The 19,567-nt window shown below is 36.4% G+C and overlaps 1 protein-coding gene across 5 annotated transcripts; it reads left to right on the top strand.

Moving 5' to 3' along the window:
* Nucleotides 1-14,026: 14,026 nt before the first annotated feature.
* Nucleotides 14,027-19,325, top strand: LOC107770427 (uncharacterized). 5 transcript variants are annotated; one of them, XM_075232555.1, is made up of 8 exons: nucleotides 14,027-14,425; nucleotides 14,525-14,649; nucleotides 14,750-14,943; nucleotides 17,651-17,753; nucleotides 17,833-18,252; nucleotides 18,331-18,879; nucleotides 18,964-19,017; nucleotides 19,086-19,325. In XM_075232555.1, the coding sequence occupies exons 6-8, from the start codon at nucleotides 18,493-18,495 to the stop codon at nucleotides 19,248-19,250; spliced, it is 606 nt and encodes a 201-aa protein (XP_075088656.1). In that variant the 5' UTR covers nucleotides 14,027-14,425; nucleotides 14,525-14,649; nucleotides 14,750-14,943; nucleotides 17,651-17,753; nucleotides 17,833-18,252; nucleotides 18,331-18,492; the 3' UTR covers nucleotides 19,251-19,325. The 5 variants fall into 5 exon arrangements, with proteins under 5 accessions (XP_075088656.1, XP_075088657.1, XP_075088654.1 ...); XM_075232556.1 differs by lacking the exon at nucleotides 14,525-14,649 and having other exon boundaries at nucleotides 14,027-14,190; XM_075232553.1 differs by lacking the exon at nucleotides 14,525-14,649.
* Nucleotides 19,326-19,567: the final 242 nt, after the last annotated feature.

Below are 19,567 nucleotides of genomic sequence, written 5' to 3'. Positions count from 1 at the left end.
ATACCCTTCTACCGTCATAAACATCACGCAATAGCTTAGTCTTCCTGAGTCTGAACTCATTTCACGACATGAAATCTACTCCACTCCCCAACAAGACAACATTAAAAGATTCTTTGCACACCCATAACTCGGGACTATACATCAAATCAAGATAGAAATCAAGCACCAAATAGTTCTTTCTATCCTAAAGCAGACCTTTCTCGTCACATTCAAATCGTATGAACATATCTCGCAATCATATCATACTCCACATAGCCATCCAGTCATCACTTCCACTGATAGGGATGTTACCGAAAAAATAAATCCAGAAGCACGTGCTCACACAATCAACACCCCAGTGCTCAAGCTATAGGCAAAACCCGGACTCAAGTCCTCCAGACTGGCCCAACATCAACACACAAAAATCACATCTCACCCTTCGATCAGGGAATCACAAGCCGTCGATGCACATATGATACCGAGCGCTCATGCGCGCATACGAACGCGAGGAAGGAATTTCAAGAGTTACATTTCAAGCTGAATCAATGTCACACGATAAGAATTCAAGAATGGGAAGTTTCCTAAAGGTTCTGCAGCCTCCCAAGGATAAGTACAGATGTCTCCGTGCCGATCCGCGAGACTCTACTAAACCTGCTCATGACTCGTGAGACCCATGTAACCTAGGCTCTGATACCAACTTGTCACGACCCTAAATCCGACCTGGTCGTAATGACACCTATCGTGAAACTAAGCCAGCCGACACAATTCCCAAATCTACCATTTTTCTATAAAAGTCATTTTATGCCATTAATTTAACAAGAAATCCCATAATAAAGGTCTAAATAATCAGTGCAGAAGCATAACACAAGCCCGACATCGGGGTGTCACAAGTCACGAGCATCTACTGAGGTCTGAATACAACGAAGAGTCTAAAAATATACTATAACAGGCTAAGGAAGATAAGAGGGGGAGAGAGAGAGAGCAGGGCTGCGAACGTCGGGCAACTACCTTGCTATCTCCGATGAATCTGCCACTGAGTGATCAACACCCTCTACCGGGTTCAGAAATACCTGAACCTACACACAAGGTCCAAGGAGTAATGTGAGTACGCCAACTCAGTTAGTAATAAAAGTAAATGAAAGCTGAGCAGTAAGAAAATACGCAAACCAAGTCATAACGCTACAGCAAATACATTACATTTCCAAAACAGCACAGAAATCATTTATTTCATAATTCAAACTCAGTTTCAGTAAAAACTCTTCCGTTTTTAAAACATCTTTCAATAGTTTCAAACGAGTGATAAAACAATGAGAAAATGATAGAATCGTAAATAGCCCTTCGGGCAAAACATGTATCATAAACCGCCCCTCGGGAATAATATCAATAGAACCAACCCCTCGGGCTACCTCACAATCACTCGTAATCAGCCCATCGGGCATAACATGAATCAAGAACAGTCCCCCAGATAAAACATGGATCAAGAACAGCTCCTCGGCAACAACATGAAACAGCAACAACCCCTCGGGCTATATCATATCACTCACACTGGGTAACCGCACTCATTAGGGGTGTTCAGACTCCGGAGGGGCTCCTATAGCCCAAGCGCTATAACAAGCCATCTCGTGGCATAATCAAACTGGCCCTCGACCTCATAACAAGCCACCTCGTGGCATAACAAATCAGGCCCTCGACCTCAAAACAAGCTACCTCGTGGCATAACAAATCAGGCCCTCGGCGTCAAAATCATAAATCAGTAACAACATGTTGCGGCATGCAGCCCGATCCCATAATATCCTCACAACACAGGCCCTCAGCCTCACTCAGTCAGAAATCTCTCAAGCCACTCGGGCAACAGTAAAACATGATGCTCAGCCCAAAATATCATTTAAAATATCAAAACAGAGTAAATATGGCTGAGTTATGAAAATAGTAAAGCACAACATGACTGAGTACAGATATTAAGTCAAAACAGTGAGAAATAATAGTAAAAAGCCCCTAAGGGTCCAAAACAGTTGGCACGTGGCCAAAATATGGCATTCAGTCCAAAACATGATAATACTTTTCAAAACACAATGATATTAAACAGTTTTCAATTAAATACGCGACTTAACAGTCGTACAGGAAAGACCAAGTAGCAATCACCAAAGGTGCATGATCCCACGCTCGTCATCTAGCGTGCGCGTTACCTCAAAGTAGCACAACGATGTGAAATTTGGGGTTTCATACCCTCAGGACAACATTTACAATCATTACTTACCTCAATCCTGTCCAAACTCTAGCCCTCGATGCCTTTGCCTCTCGAATCATTCTCTAAATGCTCCGAATCTAACCAAAATCAGTTCCACGTCATTAATACATGCTAAGGGACAAAGCCCAAGCAAAAATAATCGAATTAACTCAAAAATCCCAAAATTGGCCAAACCCGACCCCCGGGCCGGATTCCGATAAATCAACTACTGGAATCCTTACACTCTCACGAGTTCATACATATCAAATACATCAAAATTCGACCACAAATGACCCCTAGAATCCCTAAATCAAAGTCTCCAATTTCAAGTCCTAATTCCCCAATTTTAGGCTTTAAATCCCATAAATTTCATGCCTAATTAGGTAGAAATCATCATAGAATCAAGTATTGAGTTCAAAAATCTTACCTCCAAGTGTTCCCCTTCGATTCCCTCTTCAATCCCTCACAAAAAGCTCCAAAATTGCTCAACAATGATGGAAAATAGACCAAAAATCGCGAAGACCACTATTTAGACAGTCTGCCCAGGCAAACATTCCTTCTTCACGAACGCGGTCAAAGCCTCGCGTTCGCGAAGCACTAATAATTCACAACTCAAATTTCCTCTTACGCGAACGCGAACACCGCATCGCAAACGCGATGCCTTACTCAGCTTAGCCTACGCGAACGCGATGCCTTAGGGCCTGATGCCCAAGTCTGCGCCACCCTTCTACGCGAACACGAACTATGCCACGCGTTCGCGATGCACATTCAGACTCAACCTTCGCGAACGCAGGACCAACATCGCGAACGTGAAGGGTAACTGCCTGCCTCACTCAACATCTCTTCGCGAACGCGAGGGCCCTATCGCGAACGTGAAGAGCAAAACTCTACAGCAGAAACCTGAAGAAATCTGCAACTTCCAAAAATAAGAATTTGATCCGCTAACCTCCCGAAACTCACCCGAGGCCCTCGGGACCTCAACCAAACATGCCAACACATCCCACAACATCATTTAGACTTATTGCAACCTTCGGAACGCTCAAAACAACATCAAATCATCATCGGATTCAAGCCTAAGAAATTTCAAAACTTCCGAATTCCGAATTCGATCAAAAAGTCTATCAAACCTCATCCGAATAACCTGAAATTTTGCGCACACGTCCCAAATGACACAACAGACCTACTCAAATTTCCGGAATTCCATTCCGATATCGATATCAAAATTTCCATTACCAACCGAAAAACGTCAAAATTCTAATTTCGCCAATTAAAGCCTAAATCTACTACGGACCTCCAAATCACAATCCGGACGCGCTCCAAAGTCCAAAATCACCCAATGGAGCTAACCAAATCATAAAAATCCAAATCCAAGATCGAATACTAAAAAGTCAAAAATTGGTCAAACATTTCAAATTTAAAGCTTCAAGTTGAGAATCATTCTTCCATGCCTGTTCGGATTAACCTGAGAACCAAAACTGACGATTTACATAAGTCATAGTACATCATACGGGGCTAGTGATGCCCGAGAACTGGCGAGCGAAGTGCAAATGCTCAAAACGACCGATCGGATCGTTACATAAACATTAAGTGAAAACGAAAGCACAAAATCCAGTTGGAGAAAGAAGATAACATTAGACTATTTTAATAAGCAAAAAGCAAAGTAGGAGTAAAACTTCAACCCCTTAAAGTTTGCAACATTTGCTCTTTTTATCAACTTACAAAACTTTGTCGAAAAGTCTAGAATTTTCTACGACAAGTTATTTTCTCGATTACAGTTTACTCACACTATTCCTATTTAATAAAAATAGTAAAAGAACTTTTCTTTTACCAGATCTGAAAGAGTGTAAATTAGAAAAGGTAAATTGATAAGATTGTGAGTAATTCTTTTATAGTAATAACTAGTTTCTGCACATTTGTGTTGTACGTGTGTCCCATATAAATTAGAATAGATTTGTTTTAAATAATATAGATACTCTATCTATCTATATCTATATCTATATTTATATATACATATATCTATTTATAACTATATTATTATAAATATATAACATAAATATTGATGGACGAAAATATCCTTCAAAAATCAAAAACGTAAACTCAATAGATTGTATTAAAAGTAAGGTAACTCTACGAGTCTTGTTCATCAAAAGGAGTTGAAATTGGACTCACTATATGCTTAACTTTGTGCGGCAATTCCGAACGTGGGAATGTTGAGTTATATTTGGAGAAGGATAATTCTTTTTAATCGATTAGGAAGCTCAAAAGTCAAATCTTTACAAAACTAATATAAAAGAAAATTTTAGTACTAAATGCTAGCGCTACAAACATTTATAATATTTTAAACGAAGTAAAAAAAATTCTTACTACCCTTTAAAGTCTTAATTGATATTAGTTCATATAAAGTTTAAAACTAAATTTGGTTAAATATCTTTTGTGATATACTTTACGTTCCTAAAAATTAAGAGTTACTACAAAGTTCAATAAGAAAAGATTTAATTTTCATAATTTTAAAGTCTAAAATAAGAGAAAAATAATTAAAAATATTTTTTTGAAATATGAAGTCTTATTTAAAGAATAAAAAATTATGGGCAAGTTTATATGAATAGTTTTCTTTTTTACATGACAAAGATTAACAAAATAATTCTAATACTAATACGGATGGGATTGTACTCTTTAATTTATTTATCTTTACTTAAGTATAAGTAATTGATTACTTTTTCAAAATTCTCAAAGTAGACTAATGCATGTTAGATTAGGTATGTATATCGAAGTTTAACAACTTTTTTTTGAGTGGTTTGTCTTTACAATTAGATGCTCTTGTGCCATGATTTATCTCCAAATTCAAGATTACATTCAAATAAAAATTAAATATTGTAGAATATCCATATTAATGTATTATGTGTGGTGCTTGGTTAAAATAGTTTTTAAAACAAAAAAAAAATATTTGGATAGGCTTTGTGACAGAAGCTAAAAAATATATTAACATATTCAGAAAATGTGAAAATCAACTGAAACTTTCCAAGCAAATAGGATATCCACATAAAATAAGATATAGATTTTATAAATTCTTGAAGAAAGTGTATATCACTTTGAAAATAGTGGATTTATGAATTTAATTTCTTCTGCAAACTATCTATCCTTTTCATATTTACCTTATTCTAGATAATAAATATTATTTTTTTATAAAAGGAATGTTTAATTGTTGGAGGTATGGGTTTATATTTTATTTTTAGAACATTATATTGGAATAACATGATTGTTTTAAATGTATCTATTCTTTATGTTCACGTTATTCTTATTAATTTTTTGTAGTACATATTAAATAGTAAAGATTTCTTTATAACCTTAAAATTATTTTGACTTAACTAATGTGGAATAAATTTCGAAAGTATTTTGTAAAAGATATACTTCTTTGTAACTTTTGATAATATTTCAAATAAAATGTTGTGAACTCGATGTAGTTATTTTGCTCCGTGGTTATACTATTACTGTAATTTCTTTTTCTTTTTATTTTTAAATTTCTAATATTGACATTTAAGGGTTCTCCTTGCAATGACCCTATTAAATTGAATATGCTAGGTATAGGAGAAATAAATGTTTAGATAATGGAGGAAATAGTGTTGGCTAATATTCGCTAAATTCTTATATTTCGAGGAAACAGGTGGCTATAGTGATTTATGTGATTAACGTGTATTTATTATTCCAACAATTGTGAAAAACCTTCTCAACAATGCTATGCTATATGTTAAGAAAATTCATCTAAATTTTTTTTTTTTTAATTTCTCACATGTTATCCGGTACCCACAAAACCCGATTAATTCGGATTTGCATCGGAAAGTCCCACGTTGGGGGGAGGGGGAGAGAGGGAGGGATAAAGCGTTCCCTAACAAAGGCGACTCCATACTCAGAGCTCGAACTAGAGATCTCTAGTTAAGTCTAAAGGAGTACTTACCACTCCACCACAACCCTTGTCGGTGAAAATTCATCTTAATAGTTACCACGTGCAATTGTTTTTCCTCCATGATTGTGACTAATTGTGACTATAATTTGGTTATATTGAGGAGCCGAGTCATCAATCTGAACGAAAATGTAAAAAAGCCGGAATCATTTGCATTTCGTTTAACAACCATAGAATATTCAATTCTTAGAAACTTTACCCATGGACTAGATTTATCAAAGTACTGTGATAACAAAAGCTAGGAAGTTATAAAAGGGTTTTAGAACATGTGTATTTTTTTGGTAATTAACTTTCTTTTGTATTAATCACCAAGGAAGAATTGTACAAGTCCATAGTCAAGCTAACTCAGCAGACTATCTCAAAAGTTTAAAATGCAAAACAAAGTATACCTATTTACAGATAACACTAATAAATCTACCATGTTCCTATGTAGAATTGTTGTATATAACTCTTAGCTCGAGTAGCTATTTTGACATTGTAGATATATGCTATTTCCCGTACAAGAACATCGCTGCCTCGATACCTTTGTTCAAATAAACGTGTGTTTCTTTCGATCCATATAGTATTCTGAAGATTCTAGCCTTCTTGGACTTCCCTTTTCCTTGCTTGATGATCCACTGAAGGTGTTGGTCCCAACAGGCGTTGGGCACATATGAACTTTGAACCCACTTCATGACTTTCTCCCACGGTTCTGTAGTGTGTGGGCATTTGATAAAGAGGTGCTCCCTTGATTCATCCTGTCCTTGGCACATAACACATTGAGGGGTGATAGTTAAACCCCAGTTGGCTGAGTCTATCTTTAGTTGGCAATCGTCCATGAAGCAACAACCACATAGTGAAGACTGCCTTTGGCCTGGCAATATTGTGGAAGACTAGACATTTCCAACTAACTCTTGGTAGGTCTCCTAAAAGCAGTAGGTATATTTGTCTAATAATGCTCTTGCTGTGATCACTTAAGTTCTATGCCTGCAGTATACTTGCTCTTGTTCCAATTATTCTTCTCACCATCCAACTGACTTGTTGTGGTATTGGCATATGTTGTAGCTACTGTTGTTTGCTATAGTATGCATTGATCAATCTTATCCACAGTTTGTTCTGTTTGTGTGCTAAGTCCCAGCAAGTTTTGGCAATTGCTGCTTTGTTCCACAAAGGAAGGTTGATGAGATTAAGTCCACCAGCTGACTTGGGAGTACATATCTTTCCCCATTCTACTAAGGCCTTCCTGGTTATTGTGTTAGTTCCAGACCAAATGTAGCTTCTATAGAGTGCCTCTATCATTTTCAATACCTTAGCAGGTAAGATAAACAATTGAGCCCAGTAAGCTTGGATATCAAAGATTACAGACTACATCAGTTACATACGACCAACATAAGATAGTTTTTTAGCACTCCAGGAAGAAATCTTAGCTGTGATCTTTTCAATCAAAGACTGTCACTGTACGAGAGCTATTTTCTTTGTAGACAAAGGAATGCCTAGGTATTTGAAGGGAAGGATCCTTTTTCAAATCCCAGGCGAGTCAATATCCGTTCCTTCACATCTTGCTTCACCCCACTAAAATAAACTGAACTTTTTCCCAAATTAGCCTGCAAACTTGCTGCCTTAGAGAACTGAGATAAACATCTATCTAGTGTGGCCACTGAGGATAAATTACTCTTAGCAAATAATAGGAGATCATCAGTAAAACTCATATGAGTTATGTACAGCTTCCTATATCCGGGTGATATTGGAAGGTAGGCTCCATCTTAAGATCATGTAAAGATCTACTCAAGTACTCCATCACTATTGCAAAAAGGAAAGGAGAGATAGGATCTTCTTGTCGAAGATCCTTGGAAGCATTGAAAGGTTTTGTGATTTCTCCATTCACAAGGATAGTATAGTTGACTGTCTTAATGTATTCCAATTATCCACCTGATAAACTTGTCAGAAAATCCAAGCTCCTCCATCACCTATTGTAAGAAGATCCATTCTACTGAGTCATAAGTTTTTTGGAGATCAATCTTTATCATACATCTAGGATATATATTGGACTCTAGTGTAAGATTTGACTAGCTTATGAGCTGGGATGACATTGTCAGCAATCTTTCTACCAGAGATGAAGCTTGCTTTAGCTTCACAGATAATTTAAGGCACGACTTTCTGTAATCTAGAAGCTAAGATCTTAGAGATCATCTTGTATATGATTGAATAACAGGTTATTGGTCTATACTCTTTGACTGTGGTAGGTTTAGTCACTTTGGGAACTAATGTAACAGTGGTGCAATTTATGGCCTTATAAATCTTTTCAGTTATGAAGAACTCTTTTACAGCATCTGTGATCTGAGTGTTGATAATGTCCCATACCTTTTTGAAGAAGACTGTATTAAATCCATCAATACCTGGAGCTTTATCATCACCAATTGCTTTAAGACTCTCAACAATCTCTAGATTAGTTACTTTTGCACAGAGATCAACTCTTTATTGATGAGATAATGTAGGACCATTCTTCATGTACATTCTGTTGATGACAGGCAAAGAAGTGGCAGCTGATCCCATTAAGCTTTTGTAGAAATCAACAATCTCTCTTTTGATAGCATCAGGGTTAGTCAACTTGTTTCCTTGTAAAGTTGTGATTTTTGTGATTTGCTTCTTCTGAGTTCTATCATTCATTACTCTCTAGCTTTCTGCTGCAGCACACTCTCTTCAATTAATGACCACTTCTCAAGGTTCGGTAGTGTTTTGTTCTCCATATCTAGTAAACCATTAGTGCGATTCTCTGAGATTTTTTCTTGGATATCCCTCAGATCTATTCTAGCCTTCTCAATTTTCTGAATGATGCCCCTAAATTCCTTAGAGTTTAAAGCTTTCAAAGCAAGTTTTAGCTTTTTCAATCTTGTCCAAACTGATTTCAAAGTACCTTGTGTACCTCGTGAATTTCACATGCTAGCAACTATTTGAGAAAAGTCTTCATGTGCTGCCCATATGTTAAAAAATCTGAAAGGCACTCTACCTTTCCATGTAGAAGATGTTAGTGTTAATAGCATAGGAGTATGGTCTGAAATTTGAAGCAATCCATAATTTGTTTCCACATGACCCTAGGACATCATCCACTCATAATTGTCAAAAACTCTGTTCAATCTACTACTGACTCTATCTGCTTCAGGTTGCTTATTAGACCATGTATAGTAGTCACCCTTCTAAGGTAGTTCTATCAATGTGGTATATTGTAGGTAGGCAGCAAAGTCTTGTAATTCTGAGTAGCTTACTGGGTTACAAGACATTCTATCATTAGGGTATAGTGCTGTATTAAAATCTCCAGCTATCATCCATGGTACTGTTATACTCAGCAATAGTTATTGTAAGTTATCCCAGAGGGCTCTTCTTTGTTCTAGGCCATTGTGGCCATAAATTACGGTGAGTAAGCAGTCAATATCATATCTTCTACTTTTTACATGACAAGTATCATTTGAGCATCATCTTTAATACCATTGATGATCAAGTTATTGGTATCCTATAGTATCCAGATCCTTCCATTCCTAACATCCTTGTATTTTTTCAGTATACTCTATCCAGGAGCAATAGCTTTTGAGATCCTTTGAGCATTCCCTTCCTTCACTTTAGTTTCTATAATTCCTACTAGCTTGATTTTATTTTCCCTAATATACTCTCTAACCTTCTTTTGTTTATACATTTTATTTACACCCTTTATATTCCAGATCAACCAATTCTCATTGTTGTAAGATATTTCCACCTCTATCCCCAGGTAGAATGTGCTCCTCATGTCTGCTTGTTGATACAACTCAAATCTGTTCTTCACTGGGATGGGAGTTAAATGTGGGAAGTTGATGAAGTTAAGTTCAGGACTTTGCACTGCTTTGCCTCTGTCATCCTGCTTCTCAGCTACAGGAATCATGTTGTGTTGGTCATTAGTCCCCTTAGGATCAGGTACCCTTGTTGTTCCTCTTTGATATGCAGTTTCCACTTTGTTGCCATCTTGTTGATGTTCCTCAGATGAAGTTACATTCTGAGGTCTAGTTGCATTATGTATAGGCCCATTTATTCTCCATTCTTGTGTGATAACCTCGTTACTCCTTGTTCTCTTGTCTGGTTAGGTTGCTGCATTACAGGTCGTGCCTGGTTGGTATATTTGTATCCTACAACCAAACATTTGTCACAATAAACAGGTTTCCAGTCATAGTTTACAGTTTGCAGAAACATCTTTCCATAAGGATCAATAACTATAATTTCAGTGGCCAATTTTTTTGTAACATTAACTTCAATAAGCATTCAAGAATAGGATACTTGAGTATGCTTAGTAGTATACTCATCAACAAAGACATGAGTTCCAATTACCCTTGCAATTCTGCTTAGAGAGCCCACTCCACAACACGACATAGGTAACTTAGGAAACTTTACCCACAATGGCATAACAGTAGGGAATTCTTCTGTGAATGAAAGTCAAAAGTACATGGTTTTAGGATGATGGGCTTATTAGCAATCGAGTAAGGACCATCACATAATATTTCTCGAGCATCTGTAATAGATTGGAATCTAATGATATAATAGCCTTCATCATGGTAGAACAATTCAGGTTCAGTGACATGTGACCAGTGCAAATTGATGTATTGCTTCATTACATTATACTATGGTTCATCACCTATGACATATGCAATCAACGCACATCTCTATTTGTTCTCTTCCTCTTCTACCTCTAATTTATCTAATTGAACCATAGGTTGGCCATCAACAATTGTGGTGGAAGATAGGATAGTGACATACTATTGGTGACAAATCTATTCTTCTGAAACAGAGTTGTCCATGGAGCTTTACTTCTAGTAGTCTCATTTGTTATCGCCACCTCTTCTACTACTGATTTCTCCTATGAACCTATGATACTTACTTGATTTTGATCTTGGTTTACCAGATTTACTGTTCCATTGACTGGTACTAGTGAAGATGTTGATAATTGACCAATTATCACTGGGGTATTTAGATCTAGCCTCTTAGAAATACTGGGATTTGACGACGTAGAACATGTGTACGCTTAACACTTTATTGCTTTGAATATAATAAAGCAACAACTATCTTACCTGATCCATACAACATACTTTAGATTTGACATACATTTTTAAACAATTAAGACAAAAATATCAAAGTACAATAATGATACTAAAATAGACAAGAAAATCATAATTTGGTATGTGGGATGAAAAATATGTAGTTAAGTAAGGACATTCGAAATAGTTGACAAGAGCTTCAGTTATACAAGAACGTTGATGTAGTTTGGTGAAAATGTAATAATTTTTGGAGGTGAGTTCAAATAATCGCCAATATTGTATTGCACTTGCGGCTACATGTTTTCTCACTCAAACAACTTTATGTCATATTTTCAAAAGGCATATCAATGAAATGAAAAGAATTAAGTTCTAGACATAACAGAACAAACTAAAGCGACAGAAGGGAACGTCTAACTAACTTAATTAAGTTAATTATTTTTGTAGGTTCATTCTCCAATTATTTTAAATTTTAAGTATTATTTTGACTAATTAAGTTAATATTACGTGCGACGCACGTACGTAAAAGTTAGTATATTAAAGTATATGTATAATGAGTAATAAAAAATATAAAATGGAAAAATTACAAACTCTTTTTGATGAATAATTAGCCTATTTGAATAAAAGATGATAATTTAAAGGTATTCAATAAAGTCCTGAAAATTTTTCATGTAAGCTGAACATGCTTGTGACTTTTTACATGATTTGTTTGCATTAATATCATTTTTACTATTAAAACTCTTCGAAGAACTAACAAAAAGAAAAAAAAAATACAATTTGTAAGTAAATATAGTGGGTGACTTCAAGTTAGAATAGACTTCAAACTTTAAATATCACCATTTATCTGTTGTAGTTACTAGTTCTAACATGGATGAACTTTAATTTGAATATCACCATTTATCTATCATAATTACCAGTTCTAACATGGATGATGATATATCTTAGGAAAAAAATATTTGTGCGGTTCCATGAATACTCGTCGGAAGTAACAAAAAAAATTAATATGAAATATAAAACGACCAGTACTGTATAACCACATAGAAAGAGATCTTGAAGGGATAGTGACTCGGAGAAGAATTTGAATTTTTTTTATATAAAAAAGATAAAGTGACACTTAAAAAAAAATGAGAAGACCGAAGAGGAAACTGCAAAGAATCCGCTTGTTGTTAATATACATATATTCTTCTACTTAGGCTGTTCATTCGGATCGGATATCCGAAATCCGAACCGATCCATTCAATTTCGGATTTTGAATTTCGGATTGGATCGGATTTCGGATTGTATTTACTAAAATTTCGGATTTCGGATCGGATTCGGATTGGTATATTTTAATCCGATCCGATCCGAAATCCGAAATTATTAGGCAATGTATAAATACTACACTTTAATTTCGGATAGTTTACTTCCTTTACATCTTCCTCCAAGTTATTACCTTTACAATTGCTAGATTTAACTATATTGGCACCATACTACTCTCATAATTGCACAAACATGAATTTTTCTTAATGTATTACCTCTTTTACAGAGAAAATATACATATTAGTTTGCAACTTTGAGGCATAATAATACGATCCGAAATCCGATCCGATCCAAACTTTAAAATCCGATCCAATCCGATATAATTCGGATTGGATTTTCTAGAATCCGAAATTCGAAATTCGAATCCGAAATGTGCTAAATCCGATCCGATCCGATCCGTGCACAACCCTACTTCTACTTCTTGTTCTCTATTAGAAAGTTTTTGATAGAATACGAGTTGTTTGGTAAAGAGAAAAACCACTAAAAATATTATTTTCGAAGAGAAAGCCATCTTTCTTTGATGCATTTTATTTTAATTTACTATATATAAATTTTTAGACACATTATTTTGCACTTTTATAGAATACTTTAAAGAATGTGAAAAGTTGTGCAAGAACATTGTTATTGCTTCAGTAGAAGATGAAAGATACAAACAATTAGTAATAAGTAAGAAAATTTATAATGCTGTAAAGAATGTAAGAACGTATAGAAATGCTATTAATACGGAGGATGAAAGAAACAAAACGTCAGTGTATAATTATATTTACGCACACAATAACATTATCGGAGTAATATTTGATTGAAGGAAAAATGGCCATCCATCTTTTAATGGGTATTTTGGTCTTTTAACTTTCCCTTGAGGTCTTCATACTTGTAATATAGTATGATGATATGATATGATATGATAAATAATTTGGAATAATTGTCATAAGAAATCAAAATAAGAAAGGACGTGTATTAGGGGGTAAAATCACATGTTTAAATTTTCTGAAGGTTAATAGTCTGTTTGGCCAAATTTCTTTTGAGGCAAAAGCACTTTTTTTTTTAGTCAAAAGTGTTTTTTTTCTAAAATTAAGGTGTTTGGCCAAGCTTTTGAAAGGAAAAAAGTGCTTTTGAGGAGAAGCAGAAACAACAAAAAATAGCTTCTCTCCAAAAGTACTTTTTTGAAAAGTATTTTGAGAAAATACACTTAGAAGCAATTTTTTAAAACTTGACGAAACACCAATTGCTGCTCAGAAGTACTTTTCAAATTATTTAGCCAAACACAAGCTGCTTCTTACCAAAATTACTTTTGAGAAAAACACTTTGAGAAAAAACACATTCAAAATAAGCTGATTTTTACAGTTTGGCTAAACGGGCTATAAATATGCTTTTATCAAATTACTCAAGGACAAAAAAATTGGATTAAAGCTATACCTCACGTGTTAAATTTGTTGTTTGCCTTTTCCAAATATTTTATGAAGCACTTTCACCAAACATAACCTAAATTTTCATTTTGGTCATTAACCTAAGTTTTCTTTCTATTCGGGATTGTGTACTATTTCCTTTCTATTGTCCCTCGAACTGATTTTTTTTCCTTTTTGTTTTGTTCTTCTGTAATAGTTACTTATAAAATACTAGTACAGTAATAAATAAACAAAACATTATTTTTCTCTTTCTATCCCAATCTCATTGTAGAAATTCTCGTCAGAAACAAGGTTCGTCCTTTTGTGTTAGTAAACAAGAATAGATTTTGATTGTACCCTCGCTAATCTTATTATTAAAAAAAATCAATTCTTTGGCAAGCTTCATTTTGCAAAAAGATTGGATCTTTGTCAAGCTTCTTCTGCAAAAAAGATCAGATTTTTGGCAAGCTTCATTTTGCAAAAAGATCGGATCTTTGACCTGCAAAAAGATTAGATCTTTGGGGTTTTGGCTTGATTAGCATATCAGGTGCTTTAATTGATTCTTTTACTGTAAGATCCGTTTCAGAAAAGTGGAAACAAATTGAGGTTGGGTTCTGATTTGATTAATTTTGTTGGACGTGGGTAGGTTTACATAGAGGAACATTGGGATAATTTGGAATTACATGTAATTTTCACTTTGATTGCTGAATTTAATAACATGAGCTTATTTCAAGTTGAGATAATTTGGGAAATGTTATTTTTCTCTACAATGTAAGCCAGCATGTTCTTATTTCTTTCTTTCTTTCTTTTCTTCATTGATTTTTTTTTTTGTTCGACGAAGCTAAACCCCATAATGTATTGTTGCTTGCAGAGAAAATGAAATGTGAGCTTCAATTTGCTTGGATTGCATATGTTGGAGGATTAATCTAAATGCTATTAAGATGTAAGAAAACTACCATAGTGGGTTGGCCATGCTGCTTCATGGATAAAAGATTTATAAGGTTCATTATTGGTAATAGAAGATTTCTGAAGATGATGTTCTGAACCAATATCTTCTCTAAGCAGGTATACTCTAGATACTTGTTGTTTAGTCATCTCAAGTTGGATGTAAAACTGTTTTAACTTGCTACCGCTTTGTTTGGTAAATCTGATAAGCTTGTGCATTTGTTTAATTTGACAAACACAGTGAGACTTCTAATGAAATAACATTCGCATTAAACTTTTTTACCATCATCCTTTACTTTAATGCGTGCCCAATGGAGATGATTTTTCAGAGTAGTCACCGGTCTATCCCCCACTGCAATCCCCTATTTCTTTGAATACCTTTTGAGACCAAACATTCATAGGTAGTCCCAGCAACCTTACCCCAACTCAGTTTCTTTCAACTTCATCTGGCCAGCAATCACTGGTAGGGCTCCCCCATTCAAGCTTCCACTTCGTTTTCCTCCAACTCCATTCGCCAGACAAGACATGTTCAACTATCTTCCTTGATGGAAGTTCAAACAGAAATTGATGATCTTTCATCTCAAACACATTGACCCCACATGCTTATTTCCATGAGTTGCAGGCCCATCGCCGGACATCGTTCAAAGTGGAGTTTCCTGAAAAGAAGCCTGAAATTTTCCGGCAAGGCATCTACCCCATAGATCTTTGTCTGACACAGTTGTACTTGTGATCGGCGAAACATTAATGCTGATAGTAATTTGTCTCATTAAATTCCTGCTATGTTCAACCCAATCAAACCATTTCTCCACCCCCGAGCATCTACTTGTGATGTCATTTGATTTAAAACCTGCATTAATAAACTCTATCTTCTTCTATGTTCTAAATAAACATTACTTTGTTGAAAATAACTGAAGACTGGAATAAATTCTGTTCTAAATTATCGGATTTTCCCCCTAAAAAAGTGGTTGAGGAAAAGGAAGGCTAGAAAAAGTTAGGCTCGGGAAAGGTGCCCGAGAGCATACTTCTGGGACTATTCAAATAATTACTTAATTTTTTCTCTGAACCAAAGCACAGTATCATCAAACTAAACCATCAACAAAGTATCTGTATATCATACTCAGGAATTCATATCCATCGAACTGCAAGCAACTAAAGTGCAATTAAAGCCAGTCAATAAGACCTGCACAAGCAGGAACTCTAAAGGTATGCTCAGCCTAAAGTGCTGAAAACCAGACTCCCACAAAATTATGCATAGTTAAGATTAACTACATAAAGGAATAGAGCAAACTACTAGTTATGCACCAGTCTACTGAAAACTCCTAGATAACTAATGCTAAAGACGGCAATTTCTTTCTCTTTTTCATTTGCTAGTAACTAACCCAAGTTTCTTACTCTGTGATATTCCTCTGCCTCCATTTACTCTTGTGCTTTAATGCCTTGGCCTCTTGTGCTACTGTTCTTCCTCCTCGTCCCCATCGTCCTCCTCTTCCTCGACCTCGTCCTCTTCCTCTTCAAAGTCCCCTTCCCCTTCCCCTTCCTCGTCGTCTTCGTCTTCCAAGTCCCATTCTCCTTCGTCGTCGTCTTTCGAGTCCCATTCTCCTTTCCCTTCCTCTTCCCCGTCCCATATCATCGCCTCTCTTTCTTCCTCTCTCCTGACCTACCTCTGATCCCAATTTGTAAATGTTTCCCCTCCCTGAAAACAAAATTTTTGAGAGGTATATATATATGTGTGTGTGTGTATCCAAAAACCAAACCAAATATCATTTTTCTTATAACCATGGTGACCGGACCAGCTTACTCGCACCTCGATTAATTCCACGGGGTACCTACTACCTCCCGCAAGTATAGGTATCGAGTAACAATCAAACCAAATACCTAATCAATCTATACTTCTTAGGGGTGGTAATATTCCAATTCAAAATAATTCAGGGGTAATAGTCTTGAGCTTACTTGAGTTTTTCACGTGACGTGTCATGACGATCGAGCATATACATTGTTGATTGTAGACCTGCCACACACTGCAACGTTCAGTGTTAGTATTGTGTTTGAGAGTCCGAAACCAAAATGTGGTTCTTTTGGACTCAAAACACGTTTTTGAGTGTAAAAAAAGTTATATTTCTATATAAAACGCGGTTATGAACCGTGTTTTATCTTAACGGCTGTTTGGGACGTTAAGGTTAAACGCGGTAACAAACCGTGATTTACCTGGCAGCTGATAAGACAAGTATATAAAGTGTGGTTCATTACTGCGTTTTATATAAAATGCGGTAGTGAATCGCGTTTAATATACATAAATAATAGATCCCCTTCCCTTTCCCCCACGTTTCTGCCCACTACCCCCTTCGTTTTTAAAAAAAATAGCGCCCCCTCCATTAACGTCCCAAAAAGCTCGTGTGGACCCCCAACCATCCAGTAGATATTGTTGGTCCCACATCATAGCCAAGCCTTCTATTGTTGTGAGTTACTTGTTTCGGAGTCAAAGTTCCAAATCTTCAACTTTCCGAAAAAACATAAATCGAGGTATTCCGATTTAGTTTATGTCCAAACTCGTATAAATAATGCATATTAGTTGTTTTGAATGTGTTGTATGTTGTTTTGTGTTTTTTTTTTTGCGATTAAATTGGTATGTTATATTTATCCGGACTAAGATATTAATATTGCAAAAAAATATGTAAAAATTGTGAAATCGTTATTATTTGTTAATAAAATGTTAATAAATTATTATTATTGCTTTATATGTATTTTTGTGAATGTTTTGTGATTACAATGTATTTGTTGTGTTTTATCTGGTTTAAATTATTTATTTGCTTAAAGACTAGTAATATAGTGCATGTAGGTGGGTTATGCGTCGTACTCTTGCACGAGAGTATGATGCCCATCATAATCTCCCCCTCTGCAGGGATGTGTTGGATCTGCTGGAAAACGCACAGGTGAATATCTAACTAAACTTACCTGTTATAGATTAACTTAGTAATGCGCATACTAACGGTTTGTGTTCTTATTTGATAGTTCATCTGGACGTCGTACACCGATGAGGTGATAGGTACCCTGCCAGCGTATTGCACGTTTGGCCGATATATTTGGAGGGCTTCTGTCCCGATCATATCCCTCGATATTGTCGAGCATCATGCCTCCGAGCGGGTATTTCGTCAGTTTGGCCTTCCGCAGCTTATACCGACTCCGCCTGCATGGCATGCTTTACATTATGAGAGGGATGATTGGTCCAGGGCAGACGACACATTTATGGCATGGCTTAACGAGCAGTTGGGTACCTGGGACAGGCGAGGGGACTTGACCCCACCTCCGCAGCACTTTTCTATTCCACGTTATATGGCATGGTACCGCACTGTTTCCCGACTTTTTATCAGGAATCCAGTTCATCAGGCACACGGTCGGTACGCCCCATACGCCGGGAGACACGAGGCCATGGTATGTTTTCTATTATTATTAGTTATATAGCTATAATTTAGTGCCAAATATGTAGTTTATATTATTTACTTTGTGCAGGCGATTGGATTGCATACCGTCTATCATATGGGGTAGCAGATGCAGAGTTATGTCCACGATCCTGTGGCCATGCAGGAGTATAGTCGTCGATTCATGGATGTGGCTGCGCAGACACTGCAGTGAGCCCGATCGGATCAGCGTTTGGCACACGAGGCTGATTATATGGACCCAACCACGTACCAGCGAGGCTGTAGTATCCCACGAGCTGGTGATGCCCGACGAGCTGGTGGTGCCGGACGACGTGGTCATGGGCGGAGAGGAGGTGGTCCCCAGCAAGAGGGCGTTGAGGCTCCTGCTGATGATGTTGCTGCTGATATGGCAGGTGGCATGCATGAGACGGACATGCCGTCTTACAGCCTTGGAATTTATCGCTCTCTAGTGCCATCGCAGGTGACCCTATCGAGTCAGTTATTGATCACAGGCTCGGATATTCAAGGGGTGGATTGGGGTAGATACTTCCCAGGCCCGTCTACCACTGTTGAGGATCGACCGACCCGAGATTTTTATAGTGGGCGCCGACTGAGTTATGGCTCCACATCACATGCGCAGGTACGAGTTTATTAGTATTGAATTTGAATTTGTGTTAACTATAACTTATTTATTTTCTTTAACTTTATTAATTTCCTTTTTAAGGCTTCATGCGATGCAACGACAGATGACTACATTCAGGATCTAGAGATGATGATGGTAAGACAATATAAATTGTTGTGAATTGTTATGTAGTTTTCTATACTAAGTTTCATATTATTATGTAGCCTTCTACTGGAGCTGACAGCACCACCGATACATGTCATCCTGCGCCGCATCCAGCTATAAGGAGACGACTTGATGATGATGATCCTGATAGCGTACCCGGGCGGGAGGGGATGCGCCTCAGGCCAGCGGTTGCATTGAGACACACCGAATGCGGGACACATTGACGTGGTATAAATAATATTTTTGTATACATTAACAATATTATTTAATCGAATATGCGCATTACTTTTTTTAGTTCTCCATTCGTTTGATAGTTTCATAAAATAAAAGTTAGTACAACACAAACACTTAAACTTAACTTCTACTTCAATTAAAATAAAATTTAGTACAACACACAAGGAAAACATTACTACAGTACAAACGCAATCACAAACACAAATATAGCAGGCCAACATAATAAAAATACATGAAATATGAAAAATACACTAAACACATATATGTCAATGTTTAGCCGCGGTTGCTATTTATTCTCCGCTCCAAC

Source organism: Nicotiana tabacum, chromosome 16, assembly GCF_000715075.1.
Source record: "Nicotiana tabacum cultivar K326 chromosome 16, ASM71507v2, whole genome shotgun sequence".
Lineage (NCBI taxonomy): Eukaryota > Viridiplantae > Streptophyta > Magnoliopsida > Solanales > Solanaceae > Nicotiana > Nicotiana tabacum.
Note: the sequence above shows the minus strand (reverse complement) of the source record. Positions and strands in the feature narration are given on the sequence as shown.